The 19467-nt window shown below is 42.2% G+C and overlaps 1 protein-coding gene across 1 annotated transcript in view; it reads right to left on the bottom strand.

Annotated features, from left to right (window-relative positions):
- SWT1 (SWT1 RNA endoribonuclease homolog) overlaps positions 1 to 19467 on the bottom strand; it is a 391485-nt gene that overhangs the window by 179520 nt on the left and 192498 nt on the right. Inside the window, exon 11 of the mRNA XM_030205715.1 lies at positions 8705 to 8798. Coding sequence (XP_030061575.1) covers positions 8705 to 8798 — 94 coding nt within the window. The remainder of the gene's footprint in view (positions 1 to 8704; positions 8799 to 19467) is intronic.

Raw genomic sequence — 19467 nt, 5'->3', positions numbered from 1 at the left:
GATTGGCTTCTTGATAGTGCTCATTATACTCCCCTAGATTTAGAGACAGGTTATTATGCTCCCTATCATATTTTCTCTTTGCTACAGGCCTTGGCACAGAAGTTACCTTCTTGTTTGGGTAGCAGTATACTCATATGTCCCTTGAGAGAGGTACGGAACACTTTAATTCAACGGCAAATCTGGTGTGGATTAGGAATTGGTTATTGGACAGAAAACAGAGGGTAGGGTTAAATGGTCATTTCTCTCAATGGAGGAGGGTGAACAGTGGAGTGCCAGAGGGATTTGTACTGGGACCGGTACTATTTAACATATTTATATATGATATGGAAATCGGAACGACGAGTGAAGTGATCAAATTTGCAAAAGATACAAAATTATTCAAGGTTGTTAAAACATGTGCAGACTGTGAAATATTGCAGGAAGACCTTAGGAAATTGGAAGACTGGCATCCAAATGGCAGATGAAATTTAATGTGGACAAATGTAAGGTGATGCACATTGCAAAGAATAATCCGAATCATAGTTATCTGATGCTAGGGTCCACCTTGGGGGTCAGCACCCAAGAAAAAGATCTAGGTGTTGTTGTAGATAATATGCTGAAATCTTCTGCTCAGTGTGTGGTGGCGGTCAAAAAAGCAAATAGGATGCTAGGAATTATTAGGAAAGGGATGGTGAATAAGACTGAAAATACTATAATGCCTTTGTATCACTACATGGTGCGTCTGTATCTTGAGTATTGCGTTCAATTCTGGTTTTCGTATCTCAAAAAAGGTATAGCGGAATTAGAATAGGTTCAAAGAAGAGCGACTAAAATGATAAAGGGGATGGAACTCCTCTTGTATGAGGAAAGGCTAAAGAGGTTAGGGCTCTTCAGTTTGGAAAAGAGATGGATGAGGGGAGATATGATTGAGGTCTACAAAATCCTGAGTGCTGTAGAACAACTAGAAGTAAATCAATATTTTACTCGTTCAAAAAGTACAAAGACTAGAGGACACTCGAGGAAGATACAAGGAAATACTTTTAAAACAAATAGGAGGAAATAATTTTTCACTCAATGAATAGTTAAGCTCTGGAACTCTTTGCCAGAGGATGTGGTTACAGCAGTTAGCGTGCCTTGGTTTAAAAAAGGTTTGGACAAATTCCTGGAGGAAAAGTCTACAGTCTGTTATTGAGGTAGACATGGGAAGCAACTGCTTGCCCTGGGATTTGTAGTATGGAGTGTTGCCACAATTTGGGTTTCTGCCAGGTACTTGTGACCTGGCTTGGCCACTGTTTGGAAAACAGGATTCTGGACTAGATGGACCATTGGTCTGACCCAGTATGGCTATTCTTATGTTCTTAAAAAGTATTGTTTATTTGGACTAGAACTTAAATAATTGGTGCAGCATGATTTGTGCAGAAAATACTCGCTAATGTTTACAGTGAAGTTATAACATGCACTATGTGGAAAGATGAAAAATACATTTTACCAGTGGCAGCAAACAAGGTGACATATATTGAAACCTACTTAAAAAATACATATAATGCATTATATGGATAAACATTTTCGACCCAAAACAGTGTGAAAAATAAGGAGTGTGCTGAATACAGAAAAAAACTGAAACTCATGCTAGGTAATATAAAAGGTTAGTGTACTGGCACAGAAGACATTTTGCAGTAGTGACACAAAGATATACACAAAAGTGATATGTGTACAAAGATATGTTGTAAGACCAATGGACTATTGCTATTTAAACCTGAATTGATGCAGTAGGGGGAAAGTGCTAGCTGTAAGTGAATATACCTTACCTTAAAAAAAAACTGTTTATGAATTTGAAGTAGTGTCGCTTATAGACACCACTGACAGGCGAGAAAACTCAGACTGTGTACTAAGGAGGTTTAAAAAGAGACAGAAAGATGCCAAAATGGGGAACGCACGTGTGCTGGTGAGCATTTTGGAATAAATCACAAAAGTTGTATATGTAACTTAAAAAATGCTGACGGCATGGAAGTATGTAAAATGAATATGGTGTACTCCTCAAGAATACTCCATTAATGTGTTTCTCAAAAAAAAAAAAAAGGAATATCATTTACAAAACAAGTGTAGACAAAAGAATTGCGCATGCTCATGTCGACTCGAGTGAGGAAAGAGGGGCTGGTGAGAGAAAGAAATGCATCTGTAGTGCTGAAGTGATGAAACGTAATATGTCTATATATTTATGACAATGGTAGAAAAATATGAAATATACTGATGCTGAATAATCCTGTGTGTTATAAAAAAACAGGACCAAATATTGAGATTAAACTGACAGGAGTGCGATACTGAAAAAGATGCCACTAGAGGGCGTTTGTGTATAGAGTAACTGCAAGATGAAAAAAATTGAAAGTATGCAACTCAACTTTTGAGAGTCTGCACCTCTATTCTTATGAGGGGAAATGTATTGTAGAAATGTACTGTAATTTATGCCCTGTAAGGTCCAGCATGACTAAGTCTAAGGATCTGAAGTATTGAATAAAAATAGATGGCTTATAAGTTCCCCTGGTGTCTTTGGCCAGCTGCAGGCAATCTTGTGCTGCAGAGATAAGCTATGCTGGATAAGTGGTTAACAGCAAACAAGACAAAGAGATGGTCTGAAGAAATCTCTCTAGGGTATTGTGTCTAAGGAGACGGAGCAAACTAGGTGTTTAGAATGGAATGAGCTGAGTATGTGAAATGACACCTACACATGTTTATGCAAGGGGGGAAAGCAGATGAGTCTGGTAGGCTGATTGGTGGAAGTTATGTTAACTGGGACATGATACCATAAAGTCATGTGCTATAGTAATAGAGTTATGTGATATTCCTTCTCACCCAGTACTTCCCTCGCCCTTAATTGTCTTGTCTGTCTGTATTTTTTAGACTGTAAGCTCTTTTGAGCAGGGACTGTCTCTCTCTGTGTCAGGTGTTCAGCGCTGCGTGCGTCTGGTAGCACTTTACAAATGCTAATAATAATAATAATATGGTCACGTACACACAGTTAGATAAACGTATAAAAGGAATGGTTTATTACTACAGAAACAAGAATCTTGATTGCACTGCGTAGTGCTTTTGCATCAGGCTGGTAATTCCTCCACAGGAACATAGAAAGGAAAAAGACTTTTTGCATGTACTACTTATGAACTGTAATTGGCAAAGCAGCAATTAGATGTCCGTTTTCCTATTTGTAATAAATAAGCTTCTATGAAAAATTATGATTGGCTAATGGTGTATCTCTTCCTGTGTTCTTTAAACCAAATTATTTTATCCAAGGAATATATGTCTGAAAGTTTAGCCTTGTATCTTGTAACCTGTCTGATAAGGAGTCATAGGTATAAGGCTCAACACAGCCAAGGAGTTTTTCTCCAAGCAAGAACTTCTTTAAGGCTGAAGTGAAGTCCCCTCCCAAGGGGCAGGGGTCGGGATTATAGCATGCTTTTTTATATTAGAGAAAATATCTCTCCAAAATAGATGTAAGATATATATAAAAAAAATAATAACAAAACAAGTATTGATGAAAGAGTTATGGACAAAAATTACAAACCAAGTGTTACTTGGGGGGACTTTGGTGTTCCTTCCACTTCTGCGGTTTTCTCATGGTTACTCTATTGGAACATATCATTCCATATCCCTTTTATCCCTTGAGGCTCTTCAATTGCACACAGGAGCTCACTGGGGGGGACACATTCGCTTACTGTCAACTCAAACCTTATATTTTCTCCTTTGAATGGCAATTTCTTGGTTTGTGAAAAGGGGATAAATTGAGAGCTTTCTTTACTGATATTTCAGAAGATGAGGTCTCAATTTCGTCTCTACATAAAGCGCTTGTCAAGTTAGATGATGTCAAAGATATGGGGGAAGTTAGATGATGTCAAAGATATGGGGGAAGTTAGACATTGACAGAAACAAGATATTGGGTAGGGACTGGAGAACTGGAAAATGCTTAATAATAATAAAGGTATTCCGGGCTTACCTTTAATGCAGATCTCAGGGAATGTTATTTTAGTACGCTGCATAGGGCATACTTTACCCAAGTATGGCTCTATAAATCTGGCCAGATACAATCCCCTGTATGTGGTAAAAGCTTGAGTTCTGATAATACTTTTGCTCCTGTGGGGCCTGCCCTAAGATTGGGCAGTTTTGGACTGCTACTGTCCAGTACATGTCTATACTTACTGGCAAGACTCTTTTGTACTCAATTGTGACTCTGCTCTTAGATAAAGCAGGAGCTACCGGGGGAACTCTAGGACTGAGACAACACTGATTTGTAAACTATGCTTAGTGTCTTGTAAATGATTTTGTAGTCCTGAATAGTTAATGAACTGCCAGCTTAATGGCAGTGGAGGAATCAAATCCATCAACTTCTTGTATAGGAAGCTTGGGAAGCGCGTGGTTCCTTTCAGTGCAAAAAGCACTTCATGATGATCTGGGATAAATACATTCAGCACATGACACCACGAGGGAGGAGTTTTATTTTGAACACATTATAAAGGGAATGGCACATAATTGATGATCTTGTATTTTGGTGGGGGGTGGGAAGGATTTGACTTTTTTCATTCCTTAAAAATTATTTTTCTTAATAACTGGAAGCCATCAGAAACCAGGATGAAGGTGATCATTGTGATTAGTTTGGGATCAGTGAGGGTGGGGGATTTGTGCTTCACAAAATGGTAAACTTGGATTGAGGTTTTTGGTATTTTCTACTGTATATAGCATTATGTGTTTTCATGCTGAACTAGAATCTCATGTACTCTGTTCTGCCTTCTGTTTGTTCACCAATAAAAACTGTTTTTCAGATTGTTGCCAGTTTTGTGGATGGAGCTCTGCTGTTTCACATCTATTCACCTCAATTGTATCGCTAATCAGTCCCCATTAAAGGAGCGGGACCTCTGCTTTCTGTCCACCATACACTAGAATCTCCACTGTGCTGCTACACCTGCTATAAGCACTATACAATGTGTGATAAAACTGAGCCTAGGTTCATGCCTATCGATGGTGCTATGAGGTTCTCAGAGGTCTTGGGAGTTTTCTCAAACACACTTTTCTCTTAATATTCTGCTTGTCTGAATACCCTTTAAACCATTCTCCACTTTCTTTTGTTATCTTCTCAGAATCTACTTTTTTGCCTGTCTGCTTACTTTTCTTTCAGGGGAATTCTATAAATGGCACTTATACAAATTTGGGTGCGTGTCTAATTTGTGCACGCAATATAATTGAATGAGTGTATTAGTGCCAATAATTGGGTGCTATCATTGATGTTAATTGGCAACAATTTGGATTTACATGCACGTCTTGCTATGCTCTAATGTATAAAGATGAGCACAAATATTTTAGTGCACAAATGAAAAGAGGAAATGGCCATGGGAAAGTCAGGGGTATTCACTAAAGATGTGCACACCTTTACAGAATTTGGGAAATCTGTGCCTGATTTAGGTGCAGGGATTTACATCAGGGTTTAGTGGTGGGAGGCGGGGCTGATGGTTTGGAGGCAGGGATAGTGCTGGGCAGACTTATACAGTCTGTGCCCTGAAAATGACTGATACAAATCAAGGTAAGGTATACACAAAAAGTAGCACATATGAGTTTATCTTGTTGGGCAGACTGGATAAATCGTATAGGTCTTTTTCTGCCATCATCTACTATGTTACTATGAATCCTCATGCCTAAAAGCTGGCGCAGATCCCGGTGCTACGCACTATTCTATAAATGGCGTCCAACTCGAAGTACTGTTTATAGACTAGCACTCAGCAAACATTTTTTTTCGGTGCCCAAAGTTGAGCACCATTTACTGAATTTGGTCCTTTATGTCCTGCTCTTTTAGGTGTCTTCGTCTTAAAGATATTTCACTAAGGAATTGAAGGATGCTTAAAAAAGACATTTGGGATATAGGAGAAGTTCACCCAAGGCTAAAGAGAGAAAAACAATGGCAGACAAAGACCATAGGGCCTATCTAATTTGTACATCCAAACCAAATCTACAATTTTATAATCCTTTCCTCTCCCTCAGAGGTTCTCTGTGCCTTTCCCATGCTTTCTTGAATTCAGATATTGTCCTTGTCTCTACTATTTCCATTGAAAGACTGATCTATGCATCCACTGTCTAGATTTGAAGAATAGGTTGCTCCAGTTCTGGTGCAAATAATGATTTGGGTTGAATTGAATAAAGTTGTAGTTTGACCGATATTGAAAGATAGAAAGGGGGTAATGATTCAGTAGATAATTACTGTTTCTTCACTGCCTTTTTTAACTAAGATAATGGAGAAAATTGTGTATTCTAAGTTGTTAGATTTCTTAGAGACAAACAATGCGTTGGATGTAAACCAATTTGGTTTTTGGATTAATCACAATACAGAAACTCTGTTGTCACTTTTTGATGAGATTAGAATGGGATTTAATGAAGGTAGACTTTTTTTTCTCCTTGTAACGTTAGACATTCCTGCAGCCTTTGATACAATTAATCATAAGATACTGCTGAATAGATTAAGCTCAATTGGAATTGACAACAAGGTACTATGTTGGTTTGCATCTTTTTTAGAGAATAAACAATTTTGTGTTGATATATCAAAGTTGAAAGAGAATGATACAGGAGTACCTCAGGGATCACTGCCACCGCTCGCCGGTTCTCCGCTGTGACTTCGAGTAAATAGAGATTGGAGTGGAAGAGAGACTATTTAGCCCACTGTTTAAGTCTTGCACGTGGCGAGCAAAGATGGCTGGAAGAGCGCTGACCCAGGTGAGGAGCAGGGCTGTTCCTCGGCAGCCGCGCGCCCTTCTTCTTAAACTTCAAGTTTTCGTAACTCTTAAGGAAAAGTGTGAGTAGTTGAGTGCTTTTAGACAAGGTAAAGTGCAGGTTTTGTGCTTTGCCTGTGTTGTATAGCTTCAGCAAGGTGGCGTGAGGCAGGAATATAAACTGTATTTTTAAGGTTCTTGAGAGCTGATCATGTACTAAAGCGCAGTGTGTTAGTTAACTCGCTAATTAGTTTGCCTTTCTAGACGGCTCTTTGGAGTTCCTTGATCCTGTGAATGACTGCTTGATTTACTGCTACCTCTGTCTGTCATAATTAGATTGTAAGCTCTATTGAGCAGGGACTCTCTCTCCATGTTCAAGTGTGAAGCGCTGCGTTCATCCGGTAGCACTATCGAAATGAAAAGTAGTAGTAGTAGTAGTACCATTGACCTCAGGTTGTAATGGGCTGCAATTGTGGATGACAATTAATGTGAAAAGGCAAATTAGCACAAAATGAAAACATGAAATGATTGTGTGTGTGCGTATTTATTTCAGAACCTAGGTGGAACACACCATTCTTTTTTTTCACCTGTTGCTGTAATGTTTGCTGTTTTTAGCTTGGTATCGAATGTGCCTTGGTCATTCATTCCACTGTCTCTCTCGACTCGAGTTTACCTGATTTTCAAATAACACTGTGCATTCCTGCCATTCTGCTAGTGGGTGAGGACTGCGGGGGAGGAGGGAAGAGCTATCAATGATGCCTGCTTATATGCGCCATGGTTGGTATAAGGGGTGTGCCTAACATGGGTGTGGCTATCATAGGTGGTGACCCCGCCCATAATGAGTACCGGTACCTTTTTTCCTATAAAAAAAGCACTGCCCAAGGTACACTTACATTTTCAAAAATATTGAGTGGCACACAAACTTCCACATATGGACATGGGAGAGGACTCATATGGCCAAAAGAAAAGCTAGCAAAGCACTGACAACAGTGGCAGCCCAAGACAATCTGCTGCTTGAGGTGAAGAATGAGCTACCGCCCCTGCTCCTCCTCTGCCGCCCCCCCCCCCACGCCATGATCTGTCATTTCCCCCTCTTCCTTCCCCAACCCCCTTCCCTGAATTTGCCTTTTCTTGTTTTATAAAAGGCAGCAGCGATGAAGGTGGCAGCGATTTCCATAGGCTGCCCTGCCGCCAGTCCAAGCTCCTTCTCTCTACTGCGGTCCTTCTCCAAGGAAACAGAAAGTTACATCAGAGAGGTGGGCCACAGTAGAGAGAAGGGACTGGGACTAGTGGCAGGGCAGTCTATGGGAATCGCTGCCTCTGCTGCTGCCGTCGCCGCCACCTTTTAAAAAAATAAAAAAAGAAAAGGTAAATTCAAGAAAGGGGGTTTGGGAAGGAAGAGTGGGGAGGTGATACCGCCTCAGAAGAGTGCCACCTGAGGTCCTCACCTCAGTTGGCCTAATGGTAGGGCCACCCCTGACTGACAACCCCACTAGAGGCTAGAAGGATTAAAAGGAGGCGATTCAGGAAGGAGACAACGAGGTAGTGCTTTGTACAATGTGTGAGCTGGCTACCCACAACTTACATGCTGTCTGTTAATTCCCCCATTCTAGGACTCATGCTTATTTAGGAAGAATAGGGGCTTGTACAACTAAATGTGTGCTCACAAAGGAGCTTCTGTCACTACTTGTGCCTCTTGTTGCAGTGAAGCGCTGAGAGCAGTGCATTAGGCACCATGGCACAGTGGCTGAGAAATGGCTACTTTTAGATTACTTCTGAATCTGCCCCCTCTGACCCTGATCCTAAATGGCAGAGTCATATTTATGCAAGTGCTAGGGGACAATAAAAAGACTGGATAGGCCTTACACATCCTACCTGACACACACTATTTGTACCACAATAAGATTAGGAGTTGGCATATGTTTTTTTTTTAATCATAGTTCCGAATTCAGAATAAAGTAAAGAACAGACTGCTTACTTACGTGCACAATATGATTACAGTATGGGGATATAACTTCTGATACTGTAAGCAGCACTGCAAAACCCGATCATCATTGTTTGTATTACTCAACCCATCTACAAATATAATGAAACCAATTGCAATTGATTAAAAATATCATTAATAAATGTAAATATCATAATAAAAAAGTAGAATGTAACATTAGACTAATACAATGCTTTACAAAGAACAGGGAGATACAAAAGTCAAGTTTATAACTGTAGCAAAGGCCTGCAAAATACAGTGTTCTCTGCCAAACACTGGTTGTTTAATTCTCTCTGTACCTGTAAACATTTTGGTTAATCTACATTTATTGATTCTATTCTATTGGAATTTTCTATACTGCTAATATTTCCGAGGGGATTCAAAGCGATTTATATATTAAAAAGAAATCAGTGATAATGGAGAGAATAACAAATATCAAAACAGCAGAGTTGTTAAAAACAAAAACTTATTCTAAAAAAAGCTAACTTAAAATTTTCAGTTGAACAAATAGGTTTTAAGTGTATCCTAAAAGAGGAAAAAGAAAATGCAAATCACAAATCTAAAGGAGGTTTATTCCATAGTCTAGCTCCAACACATGGAAAAGGTTTCAAAAACAGATTTAAACCAACTTTTTCAAAGAAGGAAAACCCAGTTTCAAAGTTCTCAAAAAGCCTGATGGCCTTACTACAGATGAAAAGGTCAGTAATTCAGTTATTCCGTCAGAATTTAGACCAAAAATGGACTTAAAATCAAATATAAAATCTTAAATTCAATACGCTTAATTATCTTAAGCCAGTGAAAATCTTGTTAAATCAAAGGTAACACTATCAAAATGTCTGAGCCGGTTGATATTGTATATCTGGATTTTCAGAAGGCGTTTGACAAAGTGCCGCACGAAAGACTCCTGAAGAAATTGCAGAGTCATGGAATCGGAGGTAGGGTATTATTATGGATTAAGAACTGGTTGAAAGATAGGAAGCAGAGAGTAGGATTGCGTGGCCAGTATTCTCAGTGGAGGAGGGTAGTTAGTGGGGTCCCGCAGGGGTCTGTGCTGGGTCCGTTGCTTTTTAATGTATTTATAAATGACCTAGAGATGGGAATAACTAGTGAGGTAATTAAATTCGCCGATGACACAAAATTATTCAGGGTCGTCAAGTCGCAGGAGGAATGTGAACGATTACAGGAGGACCTTGCGAGACTGGGAGAATGGGCGTGCAAGTGGCAGATGAAGTTCAATGTTGACAAGTGCAAAGTGATGCATGTGGGTAAGAGGAACCCGAATTATAGCTACGTCTTGCAAGGTTCCGCGTTAGGAGTTACGGATCAAGAAAGGGATCTGGGTGTCGTCGTCGATGATACGCTGAAACCTTCTGCTCAGTGTGCTGCTGCGGCTAGGAAAGCGAATAGAATGTTGGGTGTTATTAGGAAGGGTATGGAGTCCAGGTGTGCGGATGTTATAATGCCGTTGTATCGCTCCATGGTGCGACCGCACCTGGAGTATTGTGTTCAGTACTGGTCTCCGTATCTCAAAAAAGATATAGTAGAATTGGAAAAGGTACAGCGAAGGGCGACGAAAATGATAGTGGGGATGGGACGACTTTCCTATGAAGAGAGGCTGAGAAGGCTAGGGCTTTTCAGCTTGGAGAAGAGACGGCTGAGGGGAGATATGATAGAAGTGTATAAAATAATGAGTGGAATGGATCGGGTGGATGTGAAGCGACTGTTCACGCTATCCAAAAATACTAGGACTAGAGGGCATGAGTTGAAGCTACAGTGTGGTAAATTTAAAACGAATCGGAGAAAATTTTTCTTCACCCAACGTGTAATTAGACTCTGGAATTCGTTGCCGGAGAACGTGGTACGGGCGGTTAGCTTGACGGAGTTTAAAAAGGGGTTAGATAGATTCCTAAAGGACAAGTCCATAGACCGCTATTAAATGGACTTGGAAAAATTCCGCATTTTTAGGTATAACTTGTCTGGAATGTTTTTACGTTTGGGGAGCGTGCCAGGTGCCCTTGACCTGGATTGGCCACTGTCGGTGACAGGATGCTGGGCTAGATGGACCTTTGGTCTTTCCCAGTATGGCACTACTTATGTACTTATGTACTTATGTACAAATCAACTAATAGCTTTGTTTTGTATCAACTGCAACTGTTTTAACTGCTTTACTGAGATACCAGAGTAGAGTGAATTACAATAATCCAAGGCATATACAACAAGGTTGCTTACCTGTAAGAGGTTCTTTGTAGACAATACCTAAAATAGCTTGCTCCACACCCTGTTACTTAGACCAGTTCCTCATATTTGATTCAATTGTACATATAATTTGCCTTCAGTTTAACCAACCATCCATTTATCCCAAATGACTTGCTGTTAATAAAATTGTAAATTTTATGTTAAACTGTACCTGATGGACACTGCCTTGGGTGAATCTCTTCATTTATTATTAGAATTTATTTACCGCCTTTTTGAAGGAATTCACTCAAGAAAGGGATCTGGGTGTCGTCGTCGATAATACACTGAAACCTTCTGCTCAGTGTGCTGCTGTGGCTAGGAAAACGAATAGAATGTTGGGTATTATTATGAAAGGTATGGAAAACAGGTGTGAAGATGTTATAATGCCGTTGTATCGCTCCATGGTACCTTGAGTATTGTGTTCAATTCTGGTTGCCGCATCTCATGAAAGATATAGGAGAATTGGAAAAGGTGCAGCGAAGGGCGACTAAAATGATAGCGGGGATGGGATGACTTCCCTATGAAGAAAGACTAAGGAGGCTTGGAGAAGAGACGGCTGAGGGGAGACATGATAGAGGTATATAAAATAATGAGTGGAGTGGAACAGGTGGATGTGAAGCGTCTGTTCACGCTTTCCAAAAATACTAGGACTAGGGGGCATGCGATGAAACTACAGTGTAGTAAATTTAAAACAAATCGGAGAAAATCTTTCTTCACCCAACGCATAATTAAACTCTGGAATTCGTTGCCGGAGAACGTGGTGAAGGCGGTTAGCTTGGCAAAGTTTAAAAAGGGGTTAGACGGTTTCCTAAAGAACAAGTCCATAAACCACTACTAAATGGAGTTGGGAGAAATCCACAATTCCAGGAATAACACGTATAGAATGTTTGTACATTTGGGAAGCTCACCAGGTGCCCTTGGCCTGGATTTGCCACTGTCGTGGACAGGATGCTGGGCTCGATGGATCCTTGGTCTTTTCCCAGTGTGGCATTACTTATGTACTTAAGGAAGTGTACAGTAAGAATATGTCAAATATAAGGAATAGGCAATTACAGCAGTAAAAATATTGAAACAACAATAGAAAATATGGCACACTATGCTATGTTACAATGTCGCTACAATACAGAATAAATCATTTTAATAGACAGCATAGGGTGTAAGCAAAGATACAGATAGATAACACAGAGAAACAGAAGTTAGAAAATAAAAGGAACTAATTTAAAGAAAGTTGCACATGAGGTCAGAAAGGTGCTTGAATATTATCTTAGCTAGGGTAGGAGGGGATAAACTTGTTCTGCTATAGTACGTGCAGCCGGTGTCACTCCTTATGTATAAGTGTTACTACCAAGTTAGTTAGTTACTTCTTCCATTAAAGGCCTGGGTAAAGAGCCACGTTTTCACCTGCTTCCTTAACATTCATAAAGTTAGTTAACAAATACCAATAAATAAGTAAATCAATCAAGACACACAATTAGGTGACGTCATCCAACAGCACCAACATGTACCAGTTTTCTGAGTATGCATGAAACTTCTTGTGCAGCTGTTCCTCAGAAGTCTCTTCCTTCTACCACAAAACTTAGCAGTTAGCTCCATATGTGTTTGAGTTATCCTTTTATCTACAGAGAACCCTTGTTACAAGTAAGCAACTTTACTTGCTCTGTTGACAAACAGGATGAATCAATCACAAAAGTGGGGAATCCCACTGTATTTTCAGACAAACCAGACAAGAGTACTAATGGGAGACTTTACTATTGACTGAAAAAGTCCTTGCAAGAACTGTTTAGTCCACATATTGTAACACATCGTCTTTTCTCTCTACAGCAATCTGGTGGGAGCTTTGACAAAAGAGAATACTTCTATCTGTTTGAAAAACATTAAATATATGAAGCACATTCAAGTAACTGATAAAAATATCTCTGAGGGTACACACAGCTGTAGCTTGCAGCAGAGTCTAAGTTTAGCGCTGCCCAGGGAAATATGCATTTATTTCCTATATGTTCTGCTCTTTTTCTCTTTCCTGTTTGGATTTGTAGCTCTCATATGATGATCTTGCTATCATTTATATTTGACTAGTAAAAAAAGGCCCGTTTCTGGAGCCAATGAAACGGGCGCTAGCAAGGCTTTCCTGTGCCCCCCCCCACCCGTCGTCGATATGGGTGAATTGCTCCGCCTCCGCCCTCAACGTCATAATGTTTGACGCGAGGGTGGGGCCCCGAGGCTGTGATTTTCTTGGCTTCAGAGCTTCGAACTTACGAACCTTGGCTTCAGTGACGTCATCCGACAATAGAACGTTGAGGGTGAGTTTTATATATATATAGATTATTGTTAACTGCCTAGATGGTATGTCCCTGTGGAGGTACATCAAATAAAGATGAACCTGTCCTTCCAACTATCGCCCCATCTCCCTCCTCCCTTTCCTATCCAAGATACTTGAACGTGCTGTTCACCACCATTGCCTTCACTTTCTTTCATCTCAAGCTATTCTTGATCCACTTCAATCTGGCTTTCGCCCCCTTCATTCAACTGAAACAGCGCTGGCTAAAGTCTCCAATGTTCTGTTCCTAGCCAGATCCAAAGGTCTCTATTCTATCTATCTGCTGCTTTTGACACTGTTGATCACAGCCTACTCCTTGATACGCTGTCCTCACTTGGATTTCAGGGCTCTGTTCTTTCCTGGTTTTCTTCTTATCTCTCCCAGCATACCTTTAGTGTATACTCTAGTGGATCCTCCTCTACTTCTATCCCACTGTCAGTTGGTGTACCTCAGGGATCTGTCCTGGGACCTCTTCTCTTCTCCATCTATACTTCTTCCCTTGGTACTCTGATCTCATCCCACGGTTTTCAGTATCATCTTTACGCTGATGACTCCCAGATCTACCTCTCCACACCAGAAATCTCAGCCGAAATCCAGGCCAAAGTATCAGCCTGCCTGTCTGACATTGCTGCCTGGATGTCTCAGTACCATCTGAAACTAAACATGACCAAGACTGAGCTTCTTATCTTTCCCCCTAAACCAACCTCTCCTCCTCCCCCATTCTCTATTTCTGTGGATAACACTCTCATCCTTCCTGTCTCATCAGCTCGTAACCTTGGGGTCATCTTCGACTCCTCCCTCTCCTTCTCTGCACATATTCAACAGACTGCTAAAACTTATTTCTTTCTCTACAATATCAGCAAAATTCACCCTTTCCTTTCTGAGCATACTACCAGAACCCTCATCCATGTTCTTATCACCTCTCGCTTAGACTATTGCAACTTGCTTCTCACAGGTCTCCCACTTCGCCATCTCTCTCCTCTTCAACCTGTTCAAAATTCTGCTGCACGACTAATATTCCGCCAGGGTCGTTATGTTCATATTAGCCCTCTCCTCAAGTCACTTCACTGGCTTCCTATCCGTTTCCGCATACAGTTCAAACTCCTCTTATTGACCTATAAGTGCATTCACTCTGCAGCTCCTCAGTACCTCTCCACTCTCATCTCTCCCTACATTCCTCCCTGGGAACTCCGTTCACTGGGTAAATCTCTCTTATCTGCACCCTTCTCCTCCATTGCTAACTCCAGACTCCATTCCTTTTATCTTGCTGCACCATATGCCTGGAATAGACTTCCTGAGCCGGCACGTCAAGCTCTATCTCTGACCATCTTCAAATCTATGCTAAAAGCCCACCATTTTGATGCTGCTTTTAACTCCTAACCCTTGTTCACTTGTTCAGAACCCTTATTTTATCATCCTCACTTTAATGTTCCCTTATCTCTTGTTTGTCTGTCCTAATTAGATTGTAAGCTCTGTCGAGCAGGGACTGTCTCTTCATGTTCAAGTGTACAGCGCTGCGTACGTCTAGTAGTGCTTATACTGGGCTAGATGGATGTATCATGTCTGACCCAATATGGCTAATTCTTATGTTCTGAACCTGAACCAGCTTGTCCAAATGCAATGTCTCTTGAAAACATATCTAGACGGTAGCGAAATGTGAATAGAGTACCAAGTCCCAGTTCTACATATTTCTTCCATATAAGCAATATTTCTATGGCTGTGACTTGATGTGCCTTTGGTGAATAATTTAGATGCAACCCTGCTACACTGTACCAGTGAGAAATCAGTTTGACAAAGTTCTTTTTGTCAGTGCATCTCCTGGTTTATTAGAAACAAAGGAACTGTACAGCTATGTGAACTGGCTATAGTGACTATTCTTTTCCTTCGGGAAGTCAGCATTCTCTTACAATCCAGTGCGTAAGGCCTGTTCACCTATTTGCATACGAGGCCTTGAAAAAACAAAGTGGAAACACTATGCCTCGATCAATGTGAAAAAAGTGAGAACTACTCTGTTGCAGAAAAAATTGTAGATATGAAGTGACTAAAGTGTATTTATCCTTCTGGCTGAAGTTACTGCTATTAGGAAGAGAACGTTTAAGTTATGGACTTCAGTTCTGCTGTTTCCATAGGCTCAAATGGAGGTTTTATGAGCTGAGCCAAAATCACAGAAAAGCTAAGAGAGCTACAGGGGTTCTGATTGGGGCCTTGCATGAACCTGGAGGCCAGCAATGGGTATGGGTACACAACAGTGGTATGCTGTTACTGCACTTAGCTGTACCTTTACTAAGTCTGCAGGCCAGGTGAGAACAGGTGGAGAAGATTCTGAGGCAGATTTCTAGGTGAGCAGGTTAAGGAGTCTTGAAGCTGCAAGACCTTCTATTGGAGTGCTCCTAGAAACTATCAATTGATCTTCCATCTCCTGAGAAAGGTGGGGAGATCAATGAGCACCTACCATCCATACCATGAATACTAGTGAATGGATATTTGGATGAAGAATCATGCCTTTATCCTGATTAGAGAAGTGAATTCTCACAAATCGATGTCCTGATGGATAACTGATACAGTCAAGGAAAACAGATTTGACAAGACTAGCCTTGGATGTATCTTTAGTTCCGTAGGCAGATGTTCTTTATGTTTTACAGTTTGTAGCTGAACATCCCTGCACTCAGATGTGCAATGTTATAAAATCAAACATAAGTCTTTTGGTGTGTGTGTGTGTATGTATTGGGGGGGGGGGGGGGGTCTTCTTTACTGTCCCACCATTTGTGATTCAACTCTTAATCCATCTCCCATGGTGAGGGCTCACTCCTCTGTTGAAAGGACTACTTGCACTTTTCTTCAGATGGTTAGATGGCCTGTCTTGAACCCTTCAGCTAAAGAGCAATATTGTTAGGCTCTGAAGCACTTTGCTCTCACTGGCTTTTCTGCACAATAAGAACAGTTTGTGATGTCCCCAGAGATATGTAGCAGGTGGGCTGTCTGCCCATAGCAGAGAAGGGTTTTACTTTTTGTATATACACCATTATATAGATCATTATCCCTATTATGAAGTCGTCAGTGGCTCCCTTAGTGCTGTGCAGCTGTTTGTTTGGTTAGGGGCTGAATCTATCAGACTAGTTCTATCAGATTAGTTTGGCATTAATGGGGCACAATGAGATATTTGAGAGGCTGATATAATCCAAGGTCTGTGACTAGGGTTTCTGGATGGAATCTGGCTCATCAGATAAGAATCAGGTGAATAGGGTAGTACATTTGCCTTTTATAAACTTTACTAGTAAAAGAGGCCCGTTACACAGAGGAATGAAAAGGGCGCTAGCAAGGTTCCACGCCCCCCTCCCTCCCTCCCTGTCTGTCGTCTGAGTTCCAGCCACCCTCCCCTCCGAGTTCCATGGCCCCCTCCCTCCCTTCCTGTTGTCTGAGTTCCAGCCCCCTCCCCTTCGAGTTCCACGGCCCCCTCCCCTTCAAGCTGCAGGATGCCCCCCTTCAAGTTGTAGGACGCCCCCCTCCCTCCCTCCACTCCCCTCCGAGTTCAACGCCCCCCTCTCCTTCGAGTTCAATGCCCCCGTGCCTCCCTCCCTCGAAGCAGCCCCTCGCCTTCCTGTGTGCCGGCTCTAATGTAAAAATTGTTACCTCGGGGTCTGCCGTCAGCATTGAAGGCGAGTGGCGCTTCACACTGCCTTCCCATCTGTTTGAGCTCTGCCTCTGGTCCAGCCCTCATTTCCTTTTTCCGGAAGGGCGGGACCAAAGGCAGAGCTGAGACAGATGGGAAGGCAGGTTAGCAAGGTTCCAAGCCCCCCTCCCTAACTCCCTGTCTGTTGTCTGAGTTCCAGCCCCCTTCCCCTCCGAGTTCCATGGCCCCCTCCCTCCCTCCTTCCCTCTCTGTCGTCCGAGTTCCAGCCCCCCTCCCTCAGTCTCCTCCAAGTTCCAGGCCCCCCTCCTCTTCGAGTTGCAGCGCCCCCCCCTCCCCTGCCCTTCGAGTTCCATGGCCCCCTCGCCTTCAAGCTGCAGAACGGCCCCCTCCCCTTTAAGCTGCAGGACACCCCCCCTTCAAGTTGCAGGACCCCCCCGCTCCCTCCCCTTCAAGTTGCAGGACGCCCCCTCCCTCCCTCCACTCACCTCCATGCCCCCGCGCCTCCCTCCCTCGAAATGCAAGCAGGACCGGTCCCACCCTCATTTCCTGTTTCCAGAATGCTGACGCCGGACCCCGAGGTAACAATTTTTAAATTAGAGTCGGCACGCAGGAAGGCGAGGGGCTGCCGGAGGACAGGTCCTGCTTGCACTTCGAGGGAGGGAGGCGAGGGGGGGGGGGGCTTGAACTCGGAGGAGAGGGGGGGCGTGGAACTTGGAGGGGAGTGGAAGGAGGGAGGGAGGGGGAGTCCTGCAACTCGGAAGGGGGGGCAGGGGGGGGCGATTGTTTACTTACCTCCGGTGCCTGCTGCTGGGTTCCCTTCCTTCTCACTTCCCATTGGTCCGCCCTGTGACGTCACCCCCACGGCGGACCAATGGGAACTGTGTTACGAACCCAGGTGTTACAAACCCAGGCATCCAGATGGATGTGCAGAGGTCCAAATTATTATATAGGATTATGTCTGTGATGAGTTCAGAACTGCCTTTCAGGCCTTAAGTGTAAGCTGAGTGAATTACTATAACGGACTTGAGGTTACTGGAAGTAGCCTAAAGCCCTTACAATAAAAAACTGTGTAGTGCGGTTATTTTCTGGGGTTAGTAGGTTTCTATAATTTTAAAATGCTGCATGAAAACTGGCCAGATTATCTAAGGCAAGTCCTGATTTGCTATGTATCAGGTTAAGCTTTAAAGCTGTTTTCTTTTGCCAGGTCAAGATTCTCATGACATAGGTTGTAAGCAAGAGTCTTATTCTTCTCACTGATTTCACCAGATCCAATGAACAAGAACACTACATTTCTGCTACTGGTATTGGCTACAATTTGTCTGAGCCCACACTGCGCTTCTTCCGGGTGGTGGCTATACCCCCTGAAATCAGTGACCTGGACTTGGTGCATCTGAAAATGGACAGTGGGTTCTACACTGGCAGATCTAGTGCCAAAAGAGTGAAGCCTACGGGACACAAGACAGGTTAGTATAACATAGTAACATAGTAAATGACGGTAGATAAAGACCTGAATGGTCCATCCAGTCTGCCCAACAAGATAAACTCATTTTACATGGTATGTGCTACTTTAAAAGTATACCCGAGTTTGATTTGCCCCTGCCTTTCTCAGAGTACAGGCCGTAAAAGTTTGCCCAGCACAGTTCTTGTACTACAAGTTCTGAAGCTAACGTCAGAGCCCCTTAAAATTTACACTCCAGCCCATACATATCTATTCAGCCAATTAGCAGCGTCGCCACCCAATCTCCGCTAAGTTTCTATAGATCCATTCCTTCTAAAGAGGATTCCTTTGTGTTTATCCCATGCATGTTTGAATTCCATTACCGTTTTTATCTCCACCATCTCCTGCGGGAGGGCATTCCACATATCTACCACCCTTTCCATTAAAAAATACTTCCTGACATTACCCGAGTCTGTCCTCCCTCCAACCTCAATTCATGTCCTCTAGCTCTACCACCTTCCCGTCTCCGGAAAAGGTTAGTTTGCGGATTATTACCTTTCTAATATTTGAATGTCTGTATCATGTCACCCGTTTCTCCTTTCCTTCAAGGTATACATGTTCAGGTTAGCAAGTCTCTCCTCGTACGGTTTGCAATGCAATTCCCATACCATTTTTGTAGCTTTTCTTTGCACTGCTTCCAGTCTTTTCACATCTTTAGCAAGATATGGTCTCCAAACCTGAACACAATACTCCAAGTGGGACCTCACTATCGACTTGTAGAGGGGCATCAACACCTTCTTTCGTCTGCTGGTTACACCCCTCTCTATGTAGCCTAGCATCCTTCTGGCCACGGCTGTCGCCTTGTCACATTGTTTCTTAATCTTCAGATCCTCGGATACCAACACTCCTCTCTTGAGTCGAGCTTACTATTCGCTATCTCTCTTTTGGGTTTCTGCACCCCAAATGCATCACTCTGCACTTCTTGGCATTAAAGTTTAACTAAAGTACTGTCCCAAAAACCACTATTGGTGATCTGTATATTTTATAAAATTTGCTTAAAGTGCTCAGTAACAGGGTAAATCATGCTGGACTGACTGACAATTCTAAATAGCATATACTCATTCAAACATCATAGCACCAATG

Source organism: Microcaecilia unicolor, chromosome 6, assembly GCF_901765095.1.
Source record: "Microcaecilia unicolor chromosome 6, aMicUni1.1, whole genome shotgun sequence".
Lineage (NCBI taxonomy): Eukaryota > Metazoa > Chordata > Amphibia > Gymnophiona > Siphonopidae > Microcaecilia > Microcaecilia unicolor.
The sequence above is the reverse complement of the archived record's forward strand: the minus strand, read 5'-3'. Positions and strand labels throughout refer to the sequence as shown.